The following is a 17,529-nucleotide window of genomic DNA, read 5'->3' on the forward strand; positions in this document are numbered from 1 at the left end:
GAAGAGCCCAAGGGTGGCACTTGGGAGCATTTGATAATCCAAAGGCCAAGAGTGGAGAGGGGAGTATTTCCGAAGCTACTTTCCTTCAAGGTGCCACTTGGAAAAAGCCCATCCATGGTTTTTTCTTTTTATCCCTCGATAGAATAGATAGATAGATGTAGGTGAAGATGCTCACGTGAGGTGAAGAAAAGAGCACCTGGGGTTTCGAGAGGACTATGGTAATTATACACAATAAATAAAAAAAATTGCATTCGTGAGGGGGCCCTCGCAACAAACAAAGTATATCTACAAACCAGAAGGGAAAACATCCTCTTCTTATGTACGCTCGAAATATCTCGAGCTTCTTCCCCTTGAAAAAGAGATTTCTCCTTCAGCTTAAGAGAACCTTCATACAGAAGGCCAGCAATACAATTATACAACTAGATCTGGGCAGGTAGTTGTATTGAGCTAGAATATATATAAATGAATTTAGTGCTATTTCGTAAAAATTGTTAAATAATTTTTCCATCTTGACTTGATTGTTAAAGTGAATTTAGAACTTAGATTTTATTATAGTAGTATTTTTTGAAATACACTAATATTATTATAAGATTAACAATAGATGAAAATTTATCTAGTATACCTAAAAGTGGTTATTATTGGAATTGTTATAAATGGAGTTATATATCACTATAAACATGACGTTTTAATAAGAATTTTTTAATAACAGTTCATACATGAATGATTTTATGTGTATTGAAAAAAAGTAGTAATGCTTTGAAAACGGAAAAAATTGAGTAATATATGTTATGAATTAAGAGTCCTTCAAGAGTATGATTTAACTATAGTTTGAAATAGGAAGTCCTATACATGTATTGAAAATGTGCTTCTATCTAAATATACTAGATTATGTCTCTATTTTTGAGAAAGTAAAATTTTTTTGTAGATGCTAAATTTCCACTGAGGTTATTATAGCCATATTTCGAGTCCATTGTGTTGAGTTCTCTTATGTATTTCTCTTCGAGTGTATCCGCTTTGCTTTTAAAGTTTGTGGTGGCTAGGATTTCTGTTTTGAAGTTCAAGTGGAATGGTTGTACCTGTTAACATCATGTTTCAATTTTAATGGAGGATTGGTTTGGTGCTGTGCTATCCGTTTTTCAAGATTTCTAGTTCGTCCAATATATCTTTTTTCTGTAGCAATACATAGAATAGAATATATGTAATATGGGCCTTTTGTGCCTTTTTCTTTGTCTTCTTCGTGATTTCCTATTTGAAATAGCAAGATGAAGTACGATGAGCTTTTCTTGTGTATTAGAAGATGAAGTTTGTATTTATTTTAAGATATGAAGTCAAGAATGTACCTGTAGGGGGCTGAAATATATTGTTCTTTGGTGGAGTTGGAAAAAACTCAAAATGTTTGCCATATGCTTCTTTTGCAAAATTTAAATCAATAATGGAAGTCATACCTTCTATGGTAAATGGCAACTCTTTTTCTTTTTTTAGATCATCTGTTTGGAACATGTTGTTGAACTCCGCTAGTATGACATTTCTAGTCTTACGATCTATTTTGAGGAGTTTGGCTAAGCTTACATTGTAGCCAAAGTGTAGAAGTTCAAGGCAATAAGCTGAAATTCCTTCTTAGTGCTTATCTATTATAGCTTGTGCTTCTGTTCTCAACATCATTGGAGTAATGATATCATCCTCTTTTGTGATTTTTTGAAGTATGTACTTAGTTAGACCTGCATTATGTTTGAATTGATATTATGTATATGTTATTTATTGTATTTTAAAATTTAAAATTTAATCATTTTATATAAATAAAATTGGCTTAGTAACTGTTTGCTCTCATTTCTTTGTCCCCATGTTCTGCCTTCCATTGTTGTACTTCATGTTGATTGTTATCCATGAAATTCCTAAGGTCTTGCACTGTGCTCCATCCATAAATGTATTCATTTGGTTCCTTTCCAGCCATGTTTATGAGACGCATTTGAGCTGTATACAAGAAATAGTTTTGTCCCTTTGTTCTTTTTGTTGATTTCTCTTGATCTTGTTGAGCCAATCAGGCCTTACTTTTGAATTGATTAAAGATCTGTGAAATAGTAATCTATTATGAATTAGAATATAAACTAATGTGAAGAAATGCTACAATGCTTAATATTGAAAATGTACCTCGTCTGATGTTGCCATATTTTGTTGTTGGTTTTTCTTCAAATAAGTTTTTTGATAGATCCTGCATATTAGTTTGTATATCAAAAGTTTCTTTTCTCTCACATTGATGAATATTTAATAAAAAGATTTTCTTTTGATTACTATTTTTGTAAAGTTCATGTAAGCATTGGAATGAAGTCAGATGGATTGATTTTATTTAAGATTCTTAAGTTGTTTCGAGTGGTGACTCGTGAAAGCATGACATATGTTACTCTTGATGCAAATGATTTTTGTATTACTACAAGAGCCTTTCCTTTGAGTGTGCATCCTTCTGACTTGTGTCCCGTAATTGCATATGCTAGTGTGATTGGAAAAGTTGTTTTATGATACCATATTGAGTTTGATACCTTTTGTTTATGTTTTGATCATCTTAGTGTGATTTTTTCATTTGTTAATAAGATCTTGGCATGAATTTTTAAAATGTTGTTTGTGTTATTATCTATTTCTAGTGATATGACACTTGCAATAGTGCCATTTATAGCTCCAATTGTGAGATCTATGTAATAAGATCTTGGCATGAATTTTTAAAATGTTGTTTGTGTTATTATCTATTTCTAGTGATATGACACTTGCAAAAGCGCCATTTGTAGCTCCAATTGTGAGATCTATATTTTCTGTGATCATCACTTTCACTCCTATTGCTATTTGTTGTATGGAATGGAAATCTGGATCCATTATCCATTCTTTTAATTCTAAGATTTGATCTGCATTGGATGTCACAGTGACACTTTTAATTTGATGCTCTTTGAATTTCTTATGTAGTATGAGCTCATTATAGTATCATGTGTCTTTTTGATGGGTGCACAGTATAGTTATGTCCTTGTCAATGAAATCATTTGCTTCACTATCACCTATGATTAAATTACCTAGGTAATAGTGAATCTCTTCTACCATTGGTTGTCTAATTGTGATTATGTTCAAGAATTCTATGTATATTGGATCTTCTAGGTGACATATTGATGTGTGTAGGAATGAAAAGGTTGCAGTTGTCTAGAAACTCGAGTTTCCAATATAGCATTTTCTATAGAATTCATTTTCTTGCACCTTGCATTTACATACTGGAGGCAACTGGGACATATCTCCAAATAAGAGCATCTTTTTATTTTCAAAAGGCTGTAAGATTGTTTGCTTGCAAGTTTCACACAGTTGTCTGATTATTGTGTTTAATGTTTGGCATGTCATCATTGAGATCTCATCAATTATTATGATTTTTGCATTTTGTAATTCTATGTATCATTCGTCTAACACTGGTAAGGAGGCATGAAACATATCGTGTCTCTTTGGTAGAGCAAACTGATGATGGACAGTAGTTGCTAATCGACTTAGTCTCATTATAGCAGCTCCTATTGTTGCTGCTAGAATAATCGATTTTCCTTGTTTTACATAATTATAAGTAATGCACTTGATCATAAATGTCTTTCCTAAACCAAGAGTACCACAAATGACATGAAGTCCTATGATATGTGCATCTATCTAGTTTGATATAATATCTCTGTCTTGTTCATCTATCCATAGCATCATGTGTGCATGCATAGATCCTCTATTTTGTACATCATATCTTATGATGTGATGGTTGACTCATCACACAGAATATATCTTGCTAAGAATTATTGCAGTCTAACATGGAAGAGCACTGTGCATTCAACTGGACAATCTCTCCATGTGAAGTTTTTATTGAATTGTTTAGCAATGTTTTCTATTTGATCGATTTCACACCATCTAGTGGTTGATACCTCATCTGCAATAAGTGTAAGGAATATATTGGAAAGGCCCCATGTGCTAACCATTGCCATTAGATCTTTTAAGTTTCTACGGTGCCATGAAGGAGATCCAGGAATAGAACTTGGTATCTGAAACTTAAGAATACGTCTAATTATCTCTTGTTTAGATATTCTTGGATCTTGTCGTCTTTGTTGGTCAATATCTCTTTGTAATACTATAGTTTGAGTAGAGTTTGCTATTAAAATAGATTGACGTATTTGGTACATCAATAACAAGTATGGTTTGTAAAGAGTGAACACGGAGAACAATGTTGATATTCTCATTTTTAAATATACATTGAAGAACATCTTGCCATCATGAGCACCATATCCGAAAGGATAGAGGAATGGGAATAATGCATACTCGTGTTAATTCGTCACATTGTGACAGACCTTCCATAGATGTTATGAGCTAACACTCAATAATTCTTTTTGAATTGATGAGTTGTAGGTAGCATGTTGATTTGTTCTAGTAATGACAAGTAGTTGTCCTCGTGCAATTTTCATAAGATCGAATGGTGAGTTAGCAGAGTGTCTTTCAAGAATATCAAAAATAGCTTTTGAAGAAAGAACACTTACTCCTAGTTTTGGATGCGGTCATTCATACATTGTCGAGTATTTTTTAAATATGGGGTTTGTTCTAGAGTTAAATGCTAGAACGTGTTTTGTTGTTGATAGTAAGTTTGTTGAGTTACTACAGAATCTTTGTTGTCGATTCCAACATATTAGTGGATTATCCAACATCGATCTTCTTTGTAGTATACCTGTTGCTAAAGATGTAATACCTTTAGAAACGTTTAGGGATATATCGATTATAGAAAGCATTTGCATTTGAAATATGTCCGCACCTAATACATTTTGTAAATAGTCTGGATCATAGGAAACCGAGTACAATTTTCTGAATGGACTATCTATGCATGCTTTACAAGCCATTTTTGATCTACGTCCTAGGCCATTTTCTACATGCAATGAAGCACACCTTCCACTCTCCTTCACCCCTTGTGTGAGGCCCAAGGGAGTGGCTTCTGGCTGCTCCTGTGTGCTCTTGAACTTGCTAGATAGTTGGATGTTGAATGAGGGCTGGAGGACCTCCTTTTATAGGGCACAAGGCCTACCCCAAAAAACCAACCAACAGCCTGAATCTGGCCGACCCAACCTGGCCGACTAGGCTGCTATAAAATTGCCCTAAAAGGGCTCACTTAACTAGGGCCACTGGCCTACAAAGCTAGGGCTTTGGCCCTCACTTCAAGGCCTGATGCCCTCTTATATATGCAAGGTCCAGCCCCCTTTTGCCCTACCATTTCTAGGCAAGGTAGGCTAGCTGGATTCATCCCTACTAGCCCTACACCTGGTTGACTAAGCTGCTAGTAACCCCTGCCATATTGCACTTCTGCCAGACCCTTCTTCAGTGTCATACAGCCCCGCACATCCTACTGAGTCATCGCACTTTTCATGGGGATCTGTTGCAGGCCGTATGCGTGCCATGAAGCACCCCAATTTTCTGAGGCCTAAATACTTCAATTCTTAAATTTCTAGATCTAATAAATTTGGTAAGGCAGTTTCCAATAAATAAAGTACAATGGTATCCATTTCTATTGATGTAAGCATAGAAACCAATATCGAGTATTGTTTGTCTATTTTGAGAATCCTCATCCTCAGTGTCTGATGTAGTAGTCTTAAAATATCCAAGCTAGGGTCTTTATGCAGCCCTCAATCTGAGACTACCTTACATTTGGTAGTCCATTGGAGCAGTAGGAAGGTGTGATTGCTGGGAAGGTGTGTTTGTGGGGAACCACTACAAAGGCTACAGAAAGTCTAGTAGATCAACACAGGCTAAAGTGTTTTGAAGTTCCCACTAGGAGGTAGGAGAACATACTCAAAAATCTCTTACAAAATGCTTTCATAGCCTAGATAGCAGGTACTTCTGTTATTTGTTGGCTATCTCTAGTCTTAAGCCACCCGCGTGCTCCACCTCGAGCTTCTATAGAATTTCCATCCAGAACGATCTTCTCCACCTTGCTGTCTGGAAACCAGCTTAGGTGGGCTGCCACTCAAGCTCAGTCTGCAACTCCTTCAGGGTCACCTTCACCTCTTGTGGATAGGCCCAAGACTTGCCTTCTTGCTACTCCTGTCTACTGTCAGAGGGCTACTCCAGAGAATATGATGATCACAATACCTTGCTGCCCTAGAAAATAGCCGACCAGCCTCTAGGGAACTTAGTCTGTAGCACACCTTCCACTCTCCTTCACCCCACTGTGAGGCCCAAGGGAGTGGCTTCTAGCTGCTCCTGTCTGCTTTTGAACTTGCTGGATAGTTGGATGTTGAATGAGGGCTGGAGGACCTCCTTTTATAGGGCACAAGGCCTACCCCAAAAGACCGACCAATAGCTTGAATCTGGCTGACCCAAACAGGCCGACCAAGGTGCTATAAAACTGCCCTAAAAGGGCTCACTTAACTAGGGCCACTGGCCGACAAAACTAGGGCTTTGGCCCTTACTTCAAGGCCTGATGCCCTCCTATATATGCAAGGTCTAGCCCCCTTTTGCCCTGCCATTTCTAGGCATGGTAGGCTGGCTGGAATCAGCCCTACCAGCCCTACACTTGGCCGACCAAGTTGCTAGTAACCCCTGCCATATTGCGCTTTTGCCAGCCCCTTCTTCAGCATCGTACAACCCCATACATCCGGTAGAGTCATCGCACCTTTCATGGGGATCTGTTGCAAGCTGTACGCTTGCCATGAAGCACCCCAATTTTCTCAGGCCTAAATACTTCAAATCTTAACTTTCTAGATCTAATAAATTTGGTAAGGCAGTTTCCAATAAATAAAGTACAATAGTATCCATTTCTACTGATGTAAGCATAGAAACCAAAATCGAGTATTGTTTGTCTATTTCCAAAATCCTCATCCTCAGTGTCCAATGTAGTAGTCTTAGAGAAAGGTCAAGTGATCCATGATCTTATTGTTGGCAACACATGGGAGTTAGATGTCGTGGTGGGGACATCAGTCCTTGCAATATGTATGGTAAGTGCAGCAGGATGCTAGAATGCCATTATTGCAATTCTGATCCTTAATCAAGCCAATAGAAGTAGGGGCAATCCATTCAATTTGATTGGATTGACTGCTGTACTAGCCATGTTATAATTACCAACTGGTCTACTATCTCCTACGCCTATAAAATGTCCAAGCCAGGGTCTTTATACAGCCCTCAACCTGAGACTACCTTACATTTAGCAGTCCATTGGAGCAGCAAGAAGGGGTGATTATAGGGAAGGTGTGTTTATGGGGAACCACTATGAAGGCTACAGAAAGTCTAGTAGATCAACACAGGTTAAAGTGTTTTGAAGTTCCCACTAGGAGGTAGGAGAACAAACTCAAAAATCTCTTACAAAATGCCTTCACAGCCTAGATACAAGGTACTTCTATTATTTGCTAGCTATCTCTAGACTCAAGCCACCTGTGTGCTCCACCTCGAGCTTCTGTAGAATTTCCATCTAGAATGATCGTCTCCACCTTGCTGTCTGGAAACCAGCCTAGGTGGGCTGCCACTCAAGCTCAATTAGCAACTCCTTCACGGTCACCTTCACCTCCTGTGAATAGGCCCAAGACTTGCCTTCTTGCTACTCTTGTCTACTATCAAAGGGCTACTCCAGAGAATATGATGATCACAACACCTTGTTGCCGTACAAGACAGCTGACTAGCCTCTAGGGAACTTAGTCTATAGCACACCTTCCACTCTCCTTCACCCCCACTGTGAGGCCCAAGGGAGTGGCTTCTGGCTGGTCCTGTCTGCTCCTGAACTTCCTAGATAGTTGGATGTTGAATGAGGGCTAGAGGACCTCCTTTTATAGGGCACAAGGACTACCCCAAAAAATCGACCAACAGCTTGAATCTGACCAACCCAAATAGGCCAACCAGGCTACTATAAAACTGCCCTAAAAGGGCTCACTTAACCAGGGCCACTGGCCCACAAAACTAGGTATTTCTGGGCATGGTAGATTGGCTGGAATCAGCCTTACCAGCCCTACACCTGGTCGACCAAATTGCTAGTAACCCCTGCCATACTGCGGTTTTGCCAGCCCCTTCTTCAGCGTCATATAGCCCCGTATATCTTGCTGAGTCATCACGCCTTTCATGGGGATCTATTGCAGGCTGTATGCCTACCATGAAGCACCCCAATTTTCTTAGGCCTAAATACTTTAAATCTTAACTTTCTAGATCTAATAAATTTGGTAAGGCAGTTTCCAATAAATAAAGTACAATAGTATCCATTTCTACTGATGTAAGCATAGAAACCAAAATTGAGTACTGTTTGTCTATTTCCAAAATTCTCATCCTCAATGGCCAATGTAGTAGTCTTAGAGAAAGGTCGAGTGATCCATGATCTTATTGTTGGCAACACATGGGAGTTAGATGTGGTGGTGGGGACATCAGTCCTTGCAATATGTATGGTAAGTGGAGCAGGCTGCTAGAATGCCATTATTGCAATTCTGATCCTTAATCAAGCCAATAGAAGTAGGGGCAATCCATTCGATTTGATTGGACTGACTGCTGTACCAGCCATGTTATAATCGCCAATTGGTCTACTTTCTCCTAGGCCTATAAAATGTCCAAGCCAGGGTCTTTATGCAACCCTCAACTTGAGACTGCTTTACATTTGGCAGTTTATTGGAGCAGCAGGAAGGTGTGATTGCGGGGAAGGTGTGTTTGCAGGGAATCACTACAAAGGCTACAGAAAGTCTAGTAGATCAACACAGGCTGAAGTGTTTTGAAGTTCCCACTAGGAGGTAGGAGAACAGGCTCAAAAATTTCTTGCAAAATGCCTTCACAACCTAGATAGCCTCCCATAGTACATGGGGCTCCTAGATATCAAGCACCCATTAGTGAAATCTACAAGCAACCATATATCTTCTAATGCTTTACCTTGTCCTCCTTTACTGATGTAATCTGGATTGCCTAGGTCACGTTGTTTCTAAAATATAATTAATATCTCTTAAGTAATGCATGGTGAACCCTACCAATGGTCATGATTATGAACTACTTCCTTGGATTCATGGGGCTTGCAAAGTTTGGCTTCTAAAGTGATAATCTAGAAGGTCACATACAGCTTCTAAAGTCTGGCTCAAACTCTTCAGTCTTCAAGTAGCCGATGCTGTGTCGGATGGCAAATGGGAGCACAAGGCTACCTTTTATGGCTGAATCCTCTCACTCCTCCTGTTTTGGCTATGTAGGAATGCTCAATGGCCTACAACAAACACTGACATAGAACTAAGAGATCCAGACAACTTACTGTCCATTATATTCTTGAAAGTTTCCTACCCCCAAGAGAAATTACATCAGGCACCTCATTTCATATGAGATTCTCTCTCTCTCTCTCTCTCTCTCTCTCTCTCTCTCTCTCTCTCTCTCACCCACACACATGCACACACAACACACAGAAAGAAACAGTCTTTGTAATGTGTGAAGCTCTTAGGAGGGAGGTGGAGGTGGAGGTCTAGTGGAGGAGGTGCACATGCAATCTTCTTTGAATAGCCTGTAAACTTCTAAATTTCTTGCAAAATCCCTTGCACTACAAATGAACCCTCATAAAAGGATGAAGAAGGATTCTACAGATATATCCGAGGAAAAAAAAAAGATAATTAGCGTAGAGTCAATTTTCAGCAATTACAAAAAACCAACGATGATGGACTCACCAGGGTCTGTGTTGGTGTGCACGCTGGACTTTTGTCTAAACAATTTGTTGTGGTAGACTAAAGTCATCGTGGGTGAGGCTAAAGAGCTCTATGTGGTTGAACATCATAGGGTGTTTAACATGCGGGCAACTTTGCAAGTAGATAACACAAAATTTGATCATTAGGGAGTTTTTGGACTCAAAAAAGGTCTCTTGGAGCACACCTTTACGCATTACCGATACTCTAAAATAGCATAAACTATTCAAAAGACTTGTCCAAGATCAAAGCCGTGGAATTTAACTCGGTTTCCATTCTCTTTGAGTTGGGCACACCTATCAAGAAGTGTGGAACTTCTCAGTTTGAGGCCCTTGCCTTCCAATGACTCCACGTTACAACATCAAGATTTGTAAAGCCACATCAAGCCAAAATGAATTCTAGTAAGCAAATCATGAAGGAGCTAGTCGTGTGCGTGCAAGGAACCACCTATATTAATGCCGCTTCGAGCACCGATAAATCTTCATGTTCTCTCCACTTACCTAAGCCAGATCCTGCTAATAAAAATCAACTCCAAAAGAGGTAATGGTTTAACTAGTAACCTTCTTGTAAAGGTTCTTGACAATTTTTGCAGAACTTGATAATAGAAGCGCTACATCCTCTCACCATAGCTCACGAGGCATGCGTGCAAGGAACCACCCTATATTAATGCCGCTTCGAGCACTGATAAATCTTCATGTTCTCTCCACTTACCCAAGCCGGATCCTGCTAATAAAAATCAACTCCAAAAGAGGTAATGGTTCAACTAGTAACCTTCTTGTAAAGGTTCTTGATTATTTTTGAAGAACCTGATAACAAAAGCGCTACATCCTCTCACCATAGCTCACGAGGTGATAGGAAAGGAGGGCGAGGGCCATAGCCTTCTTGTTCCATTGTCGCCCAAAGTAATTTTCATCCTAGACCCCTTCGCCCAGACCCCAGAAAAATTATTTAGCATCAAGATTTGTTTTAGCCTCAAGATTTGTAGTTTTCATAAGTTCTTCCACTGTGTAACCCCTAAAGCTGCTAGCATTTACAGAGTGAATAGAAGCAAAGAGATCAACGGTACCCACCAGATGTGATGGCACCCGTGCTGCAGCGAGGATTATGTGGTGTTCATTTTGCATCTCCTAGTTATTCGAGCACTCTTTCAAAGCAACCACTCTTTTGAAACTTTGGTCTTTCAAAGTAACCACTCTTTAGGCATCAGAGGTTGTAGAACTTCAGATGTGTGGAAGAACCATCGATAGTCTCGATACTCTTCTTGAAAAACTTGATGATCTTGAAAAGCAGGAAGATCTTGAAAAACAGAAGCAGATGAGAAAAAGCAGGTCTTCAGATATGTGGAATAACCATCGATACTCTTCTTGAACGATGATCACGATGACGAAAAGAAGGAACGAATAGTTACGTTGAAGGTGGGAGATTTTCTTGTCCTTTAGAAAATAAAGAGAAAATTTTAAAAATAAATGTAAAATAATAACACGTGGCTTATGAGAGGCCAGATTTCCCTTTTATGTCACAATGCTATCTGCAGATAGTGTCATTCTTGCGGCCACATACTCTTAGGTGATGAGGGTTTCTCGCACTAATACTCTACGAGTCCAAATCTAATGTGCAAATCGCTGAATGTACCCTGTGATCAAATGATAGAGTTAAGGAGATCCATTGAACCGAAATAAACAAATCGCATATATCAACATGAAGGTACAAAACCGTTGATAATGCTTTACAAGATAACATCACCTTCTCTGTACTCGACCGTGACAAAACCACTCGACCCGGAAGTGTCTGGGCACCACATATGAAGCTTCCTACCGTATTTTGCTGTGCAATTTATGAGAAGCATCGCACAATGCTGATTCCATTTTTCCATCCAAGCTTTTGATTTGTTTCAGTACCTTGCATTTGATAATCTTGCCTTCCCTCAGTACAGGGCCTCCAAAGCATAATTGACATAGGCTCTCACAATTGGATGTCAAATTCAACTTTCTCTTCAAGCGACACCTGATCATGGCTATTGTCATGGAAAATCCCATCCTCCCAACCGTGAAAGTTGGGGATTCCATGCCCTCGATATCTTGTTGCAAACTTCGGAGTAGAGACAGTTTTCTGGAAGACTTGACGTAAGCGTCCACGTCCTGCATCATTTGGCCACTCCATCGGACTGTGAAATCTCGGGATATTTGAAACTATTTGAAGCTCTGAAAGTGCACGCGCAAGATGAGGATCTGCTTCCAGATTGTCTCCACCCACCCTGTTCAATTTTTCATGGTTCGGTAAGGGACCACGTAGCCTTTCAGAATCAGCCTGGGAACCCTCTGATCGTAAATGGGATGGAGAAAATGTCTGACGCATGAAAGATGAATGCTCAGTAGACTGCTTGCCTGAAGATGCTAAGTCTATGTCATCACAGGCTCCAGAAGTTCCTGGTGACGAGATTCCAGATCCAGAGATTGATTCACGAGCTGACGAATCCTCCGACGGCTGCACTGGCTCTTTCACTCGACTAGTTGATGTATTATTGATTTGCGAATCGGTGGCAGAATGGCTCATCTTTTCTTGATCTTCAATTATTTTCTGTAAATACCTTCCTTGGGCCTCAATCCGCAATTGCAATTGTCGTTGTACCTAAACCCAAGTATGAGCTCAGCAAGTCATCTAAAGAAAAGCACTGGAGGCAGTACATAGTTAGCAAGGATTCTATCAAATACAGAGTCGTAAGGCGTCATCAATTTGTAACATTGGCACACTTTTGATGAAATCCTCTAATTAGCCGTGGGTGACCCCGAGTCTGCAGTGTAGTGTTTGCTTCGTCATCACGTCACCACATGTGATAGGTATGTACATGCTGAGCGGCTTGAGAAGGATATCCTTTCAGAAGGTCAAGTTTGCCAGAAGACGACATGACATTCATTCCAATGAAAGCCTCTAGCAAGTCCACAACTAGGCAACTACGTTCCAGTTAAGTTTCCAGTAGAATTGTGGAAGCCAAATCCTAGCAGCAATTTCTTCTTTTGGTAGCATCATATGAACGTATCCAAATCAAACATCTAACAAAGCGAAATTGATCTACCTCCATGACAGAATGACTTGGGTAGTTATCATTGAACTTGTTTACACTCTAAACGCACTCTTGCAAGGTAGCTGATACATCTATACGTCAAGGGTCTATGACTTTATGGGGTTCCATTGACTCGATACGAATTAAGAGATACAGCAGGCAGGCAGTTTCCTCCCCTTCAACGTTAAGGTGATTTAAGAATTTGACCAGTTGATTTCCAGACGACGATGACAGAAATTTGGAGACTGTACCTCTAGTTGATCCTGTAATCGCTTTTGAACTTCAATTTGCACTCGGAGAGTTTCCGTCAAATGGACGCCCCTGGAGATCATCAGTACATGGATGAGGTTCTCACTACTAGTGTTCCGTCTTGTTACGTCGTTTAAAGTGGCTATTTTGTATAAATAATCAGTAAGCGTATCAAGCAGAACTCACGGTGTTCCATCAGCCTCGACGACCATCATCTCTGGAACCTTTTTCTTGTCAACCTTCCTTCCTGGTGAAGGAGACAAAATTTAGAAAGTTTGTGGTTAACATCATCTCAACCATACAGGCCAAACTGCTAAAGGACTGCCAAATAACCCAATAAGACACACCGTCCGTGGTAGAGCCAGGCATATACTTTGCAAGTCGAAATTTCTGCGCACAAACAGGTAAGTGAACGATAAGTGTCACATTGGCAGCGCAAATCGAACATCACAAATAGGAACAGTCGAGATAGCCACCTGCAAGTGACTCTTTACATGGTATATAGTCAAGCCTTGCACATCCATCACCTTGAGCACACCTTTGGGTGTTGCCCCTGTGGCAGAAAAGGACGGGCCAATTGCTCATTATGGGGCGTACATCCAATACATAAGAAAAGAGCTTTGATGACTGTACTATGCTTCAGAGCCACATCTTGATTTCCAGGTTTTAGATATTCAGCGTTTCTCAGATTTTGCATAGTCGAATGATAGATCCTGAGATGAGTAAGTCACAAGCTTTTCTTTTTGGTATTTCTACATACTTCAGACTTTGGCTACCTCTAAAGTTGCAAATTTCCTAGGAAAGCCTGTGAAATAGTCAGGCCCTTCCCATCGACAAATAAAAAGTTACGAGAATAAGTATAGAGAACCCACTATCTGCACCCCCGAGCTGAGTCACAGCGCCTACAAAGCGGTCATGCAATTCCGACGTCCACCGAAGTCGCTGCTTGGAAGAACTCATTTTTGTCGAGAGAAGGCGAATGGAACTGAATGAGCGACTGCCTGAAGAGGCAAGGTTCGCCACAAGTCACAGAGACAGATTTTGAATGACAGTATCTGCAAAAGCAACATCGCGGTACTAAGCAATAGGAGAAGCATGTGGGTAACGGCGAACATAGACCTCCAAAGCGAATACATCCACACATATCGAAAATGATTGGCTGCAGGGACAGAGGATGAATCCCGACTTATCGAAAAGAAAACGGACCGAGTGAAAGACGATGCTCTAGAGCCTTTTCGGTCCCTCGAGATCACTCTCGTCTTCCAGGATTTAGAAATTGGAACCGAACAACTACCCTCAACCGGGTACTCTAATAATTCCTCGGTCCAGTCTGGGCACTTGAAAACCACTTTCTATTTCTGCCGTGTTCATTGCCGAGCAGTTCTATTACGGGTACAGAAAATTTATGATGTCAGAACCAAAACCAATTCTCATACGGGGACTCGGGTAGCCAACCTGGATGCTTGTGCAATGTGAACTTCGAAGCCACTGCATTCAATCGGATCCAAAGGCGGGCCGTGGCCTATTGTGGTGTAGATGAAGAATAGTGCAGGGACTAGAAGACAACGACAGTCGGAATAGAATTGGAGCTTTTGAGGTGTAAATTGTAATCAAGGATGGAAACAGCCAGGTCACGATCTGCTTTTTCTTGAAAAGCAGATGACAGGAGACACACAGGGGACTCCGAGGGAGTCGTAGAAAGGTTATCAACATTCAGCCATCAATCCAAGTCAACTGAGGCAGGCGTGCTGGGGACTGATGTGCACAGGAGAGGCGGAGGGGAGGAAGCCAAGAGGTCGCTATTGATTTCCTCGTGGGCGGCCGTCGATCGTCGCCGCCGTCGTCGTCGTCGTCTTCTTCTTCGTCACCTCACCATGGACGATGCGTATTGCGTATGCATCCACAAAAACCCGATTCTCCAGCCCGACGTGCGAATCGAGGAGTTGCTGCAGCGTGGCCTCGGCTCTGCTCGCCGTTCATTCTCCACCACTCTTCTCATCTCAGTGGCCCCGACTTTGAGATGCCCCCGCCCGCTCGCTCGCCGTCGCCCACTGTCTTGTTGCGCAGCTGCCCGCATGGCGATGGCGACGCCCGTCATTTTATTTTGCTCTACATTGCTGCGGATTCATGCCGCCACCGTCTGTTAACCGCCATAGTTAGCAAGCTCTGCTGTGTCCTCCCGCCATGGCTGCCCGGCTATAATTGCCGCTGCCATAGCGATCGCAATTCCAAACAACTTGGTGCTGCTGTTGGTGCCGCCACGCAGCCAATCCATGTCGATGCCAGGGTTCTGGCGTTGTTCTCAACAGTAACTAGTTACTGCCGCTGTCCTCAAAGCATTGCAGCTGCTCATGAGCTTGCTCTTGTGTTTTGATGACTTTTAATCGGAACAAATGAGGAAAAATATGGACATGAGACTCAACAAAGCCTACAAGACTCTTAGTCCTCCTTGCAAATGTCACGGAGGTGTAATAATTAGTCCTCCTTGCAAATGTCACGGAGGTAGACATGGTGATGCCCATATTTAAAGCCCAACAAACACATCAATAAGGCAATGTTCACAAGCACTCATAAATTATCCTCGTTCTAGTCTATACAATATTGTCAACCATATGAATAAAGGTGTTATTATATTTTGATGCTGCATCTAGCTTGGATTTCTTTGCTCCCTTGCATCCAAAACATGCATCAAAAGAGAGTGATGTTGTAAGAATTTAGATTGAAAATAAGCATTTTTCAATGAAAGAGCAATTGAAAACACACACACACACATATATAATATAACTATTATAACTACACAAAGTGTGGACGAGAAGTTAGCACGCTTCCTTTCCCAAATAGTTATAATCTGACGAAACGAGCCCTTACCCGTGCATCAAGAATATTAGCGCTGAAAGTAAGTCTCGCGAATGGATAACATATCATCCGAATGTCAATAGTCATAATCGTAGTCGAGCATTGACAAAATCACTATAAGTAGCGTGCTAGGCAAAATTCACATTCTTATAATCTTTTGGTGATTTCTTTGATCTTAGAGGCAATTGCATAGAAATTCGTGGCTACTTGTCCAAGGGGATGCACATGCAGTAAAAACGATCTCTGCGGTTTAAAACCATAAATAATGGAAGCAATAACCCTAACTTTTAAGAACAGAACACTCTGAGAAACTATTTGGTCTCAATAGACGAACCACAATACCAAGTAAGCTATTTCATAAAGGTTTACACGTCTTTGGCCATGCGTCGGGGAGTGCTAGTACGTGCTCTTTTGGCTGTTCAAAATCATTTCAGCAAACTGCATGTCATCCCGCACTTGCACAAGTCCCAATAGTAGAACTAAAAATTTTGGAGCTGGCAGGGCTTCTTCTATTCCTAATATCTAAGTTTGAGATGTCTCTCAAAGGGCTATGCCATGTGTCCCCTCCTCAGCCTCTTTGAACGGCTTCTCCTTACGTGCCTCTTGGCTAGTTGCCTTTGGCCAACCGCCTTATGCACAATGAGAACTACAATAGCTTTCAAGGCATGCGAATGTTGCCCTCACAGTGCCTTGTTGAACAAGCTCCTGATGTCTTGCCTAACAAGAAGCTGATGCTACCTTGCTTCCCATTCAAAACAAAACACCGGACAAATGATTACAGTCATCAGAGTCTGAGCGAATAATTAAAACCCATTAAGTCATATCAACATTTCAGTACGAGTGGTAAAATCGGGCAAATTTCCATATGTAGATGAAGCATCAGAGAGTGCGATCAGATTCAAGATGTAAATTGCTCATTTCCATGCAATTTTTTGCAAGAAAAGGAGTAGAAGGAAAAATGCGTATCCTACTCTTAAAATGCCCAGCTAGACCTAAGCAATGATTCTTGGCATCTTCATTTTCTGGAGGACCTCGCCCAAAAGAAAAGCACTCAACTCCAGGCATCTCCATCTTCTGCGACAACCTTACCCATCTCCTTAGAAAGAAAAGCACCCAATTTTGATTTGGCTAGAATTCAATCCCGTCTGGAAAGTAAAAAGCTTGAAAATTTTAAAAGTGATTCGAGGCATCGATAAAGACAAGTAACTTTTATCAAGTCACTTTTGGTAATTCTTTTGATTCCAGCTTTTGAAGCACTGATTTCCAAAGTCGTTTTGCAGAAAACTTCAACGGATCATGATTCAAGAGCTCTCGCATCCAGCTTGGATCTAATTGGAGAGAGATCTTTGGAAGTGACTGCGTAGATTTTAAAACTTCTTGCAAGGTATTTGCAGGTCTTCACAACAGACTCGAAGGCTGCTGAGCAAACGTTCCAGTTACCAGTGCAATAACTGCATACACTGGGCTTAAGGTTCTTTTACAATATAGCGAGCAACATCCCTGGGTGTGTTGTAAATCAGGTTGCATGCATCAAATATTTTAGAATGTATTCTTGGCAAAGGATTGGGTGACGTTGCTACAAAACATTGACCACCATTGTCGATCCACTTGGTAAGACCTTCCTCCATGTCTCAAAATTTGTGGTACCGTTCTTTACCCTATTGTCTTAGTTGATGGTTTGTCCTGTGCTTGCTTCGGGATACATTATTT

General features: G+C 40.8%; 1 protein-coding gene across 2 annotated transcripts; it reads right to left on the reverse strand.

Annotated features, from left to right (window-relative positions):
• Positions 1 to 298: 298 nt before the first annotated feature.
• On the reverse strand, positions 299 to 14,478 carry LOC147896454 (uncharacterized). Of its 2 annotated transcripts, XM_087381828.1 has the most exons (9): positions 14,170 to 14,478; positions 13,836 to 14,018; positions 13,440 to 13,516; positions 13,311 to 13,353; positions 13,150 to 13,210; positions 12,966 to 13,035; positions 11,397 to 12,281; positions 11,174 to 11,286; positions 299 to 425 (listed from the first exon to the last, which is right to left on the reverse strand). In XM_087381828.1, exons 2-7 carry the CDS (start codon positions 13,921 to 13,923, stop codon positions 11,616 to 11,618), a joined length of 1,005 nt encoding a protein of 334 aa, XP_087237954.1. In that variant the 5' UTR covers positions 13,924 to 14,018; positions 14,170 to 14,478; the 3' UTR covers positions 299 to 425; positions 11,174 to 11,286; positions 11,397 to 11,615. The 2 variants fall into 2 exon arrangements, with proteins under 2 accessions (XP_087237954.1, XP_087237953.1); XM_087381827.1 differs by having other exon boundaries at positions 11,174 to 12,281.
• Between the last annotated feature and the right edge of the window lie 3,051 nt (positions 14,479 to 17,529).

This window comes from Dipteris shenzhenensis, chromosome 11 (assembly GCF_047967505.1).
Source record: "Dipteris shenzhenensis isolate YYH24624 ecotype China chromosome 11, Dip_SZ_1.0, whole genome shotgun sequence".
NCBI classification, from domain to species: Eukaryota; Viridiplantae; Streptophyta; class Polypodiopsida; order Gleicheniales; family Dipteridaceae; genus Dipteris; species Dipteris shenzhenensis.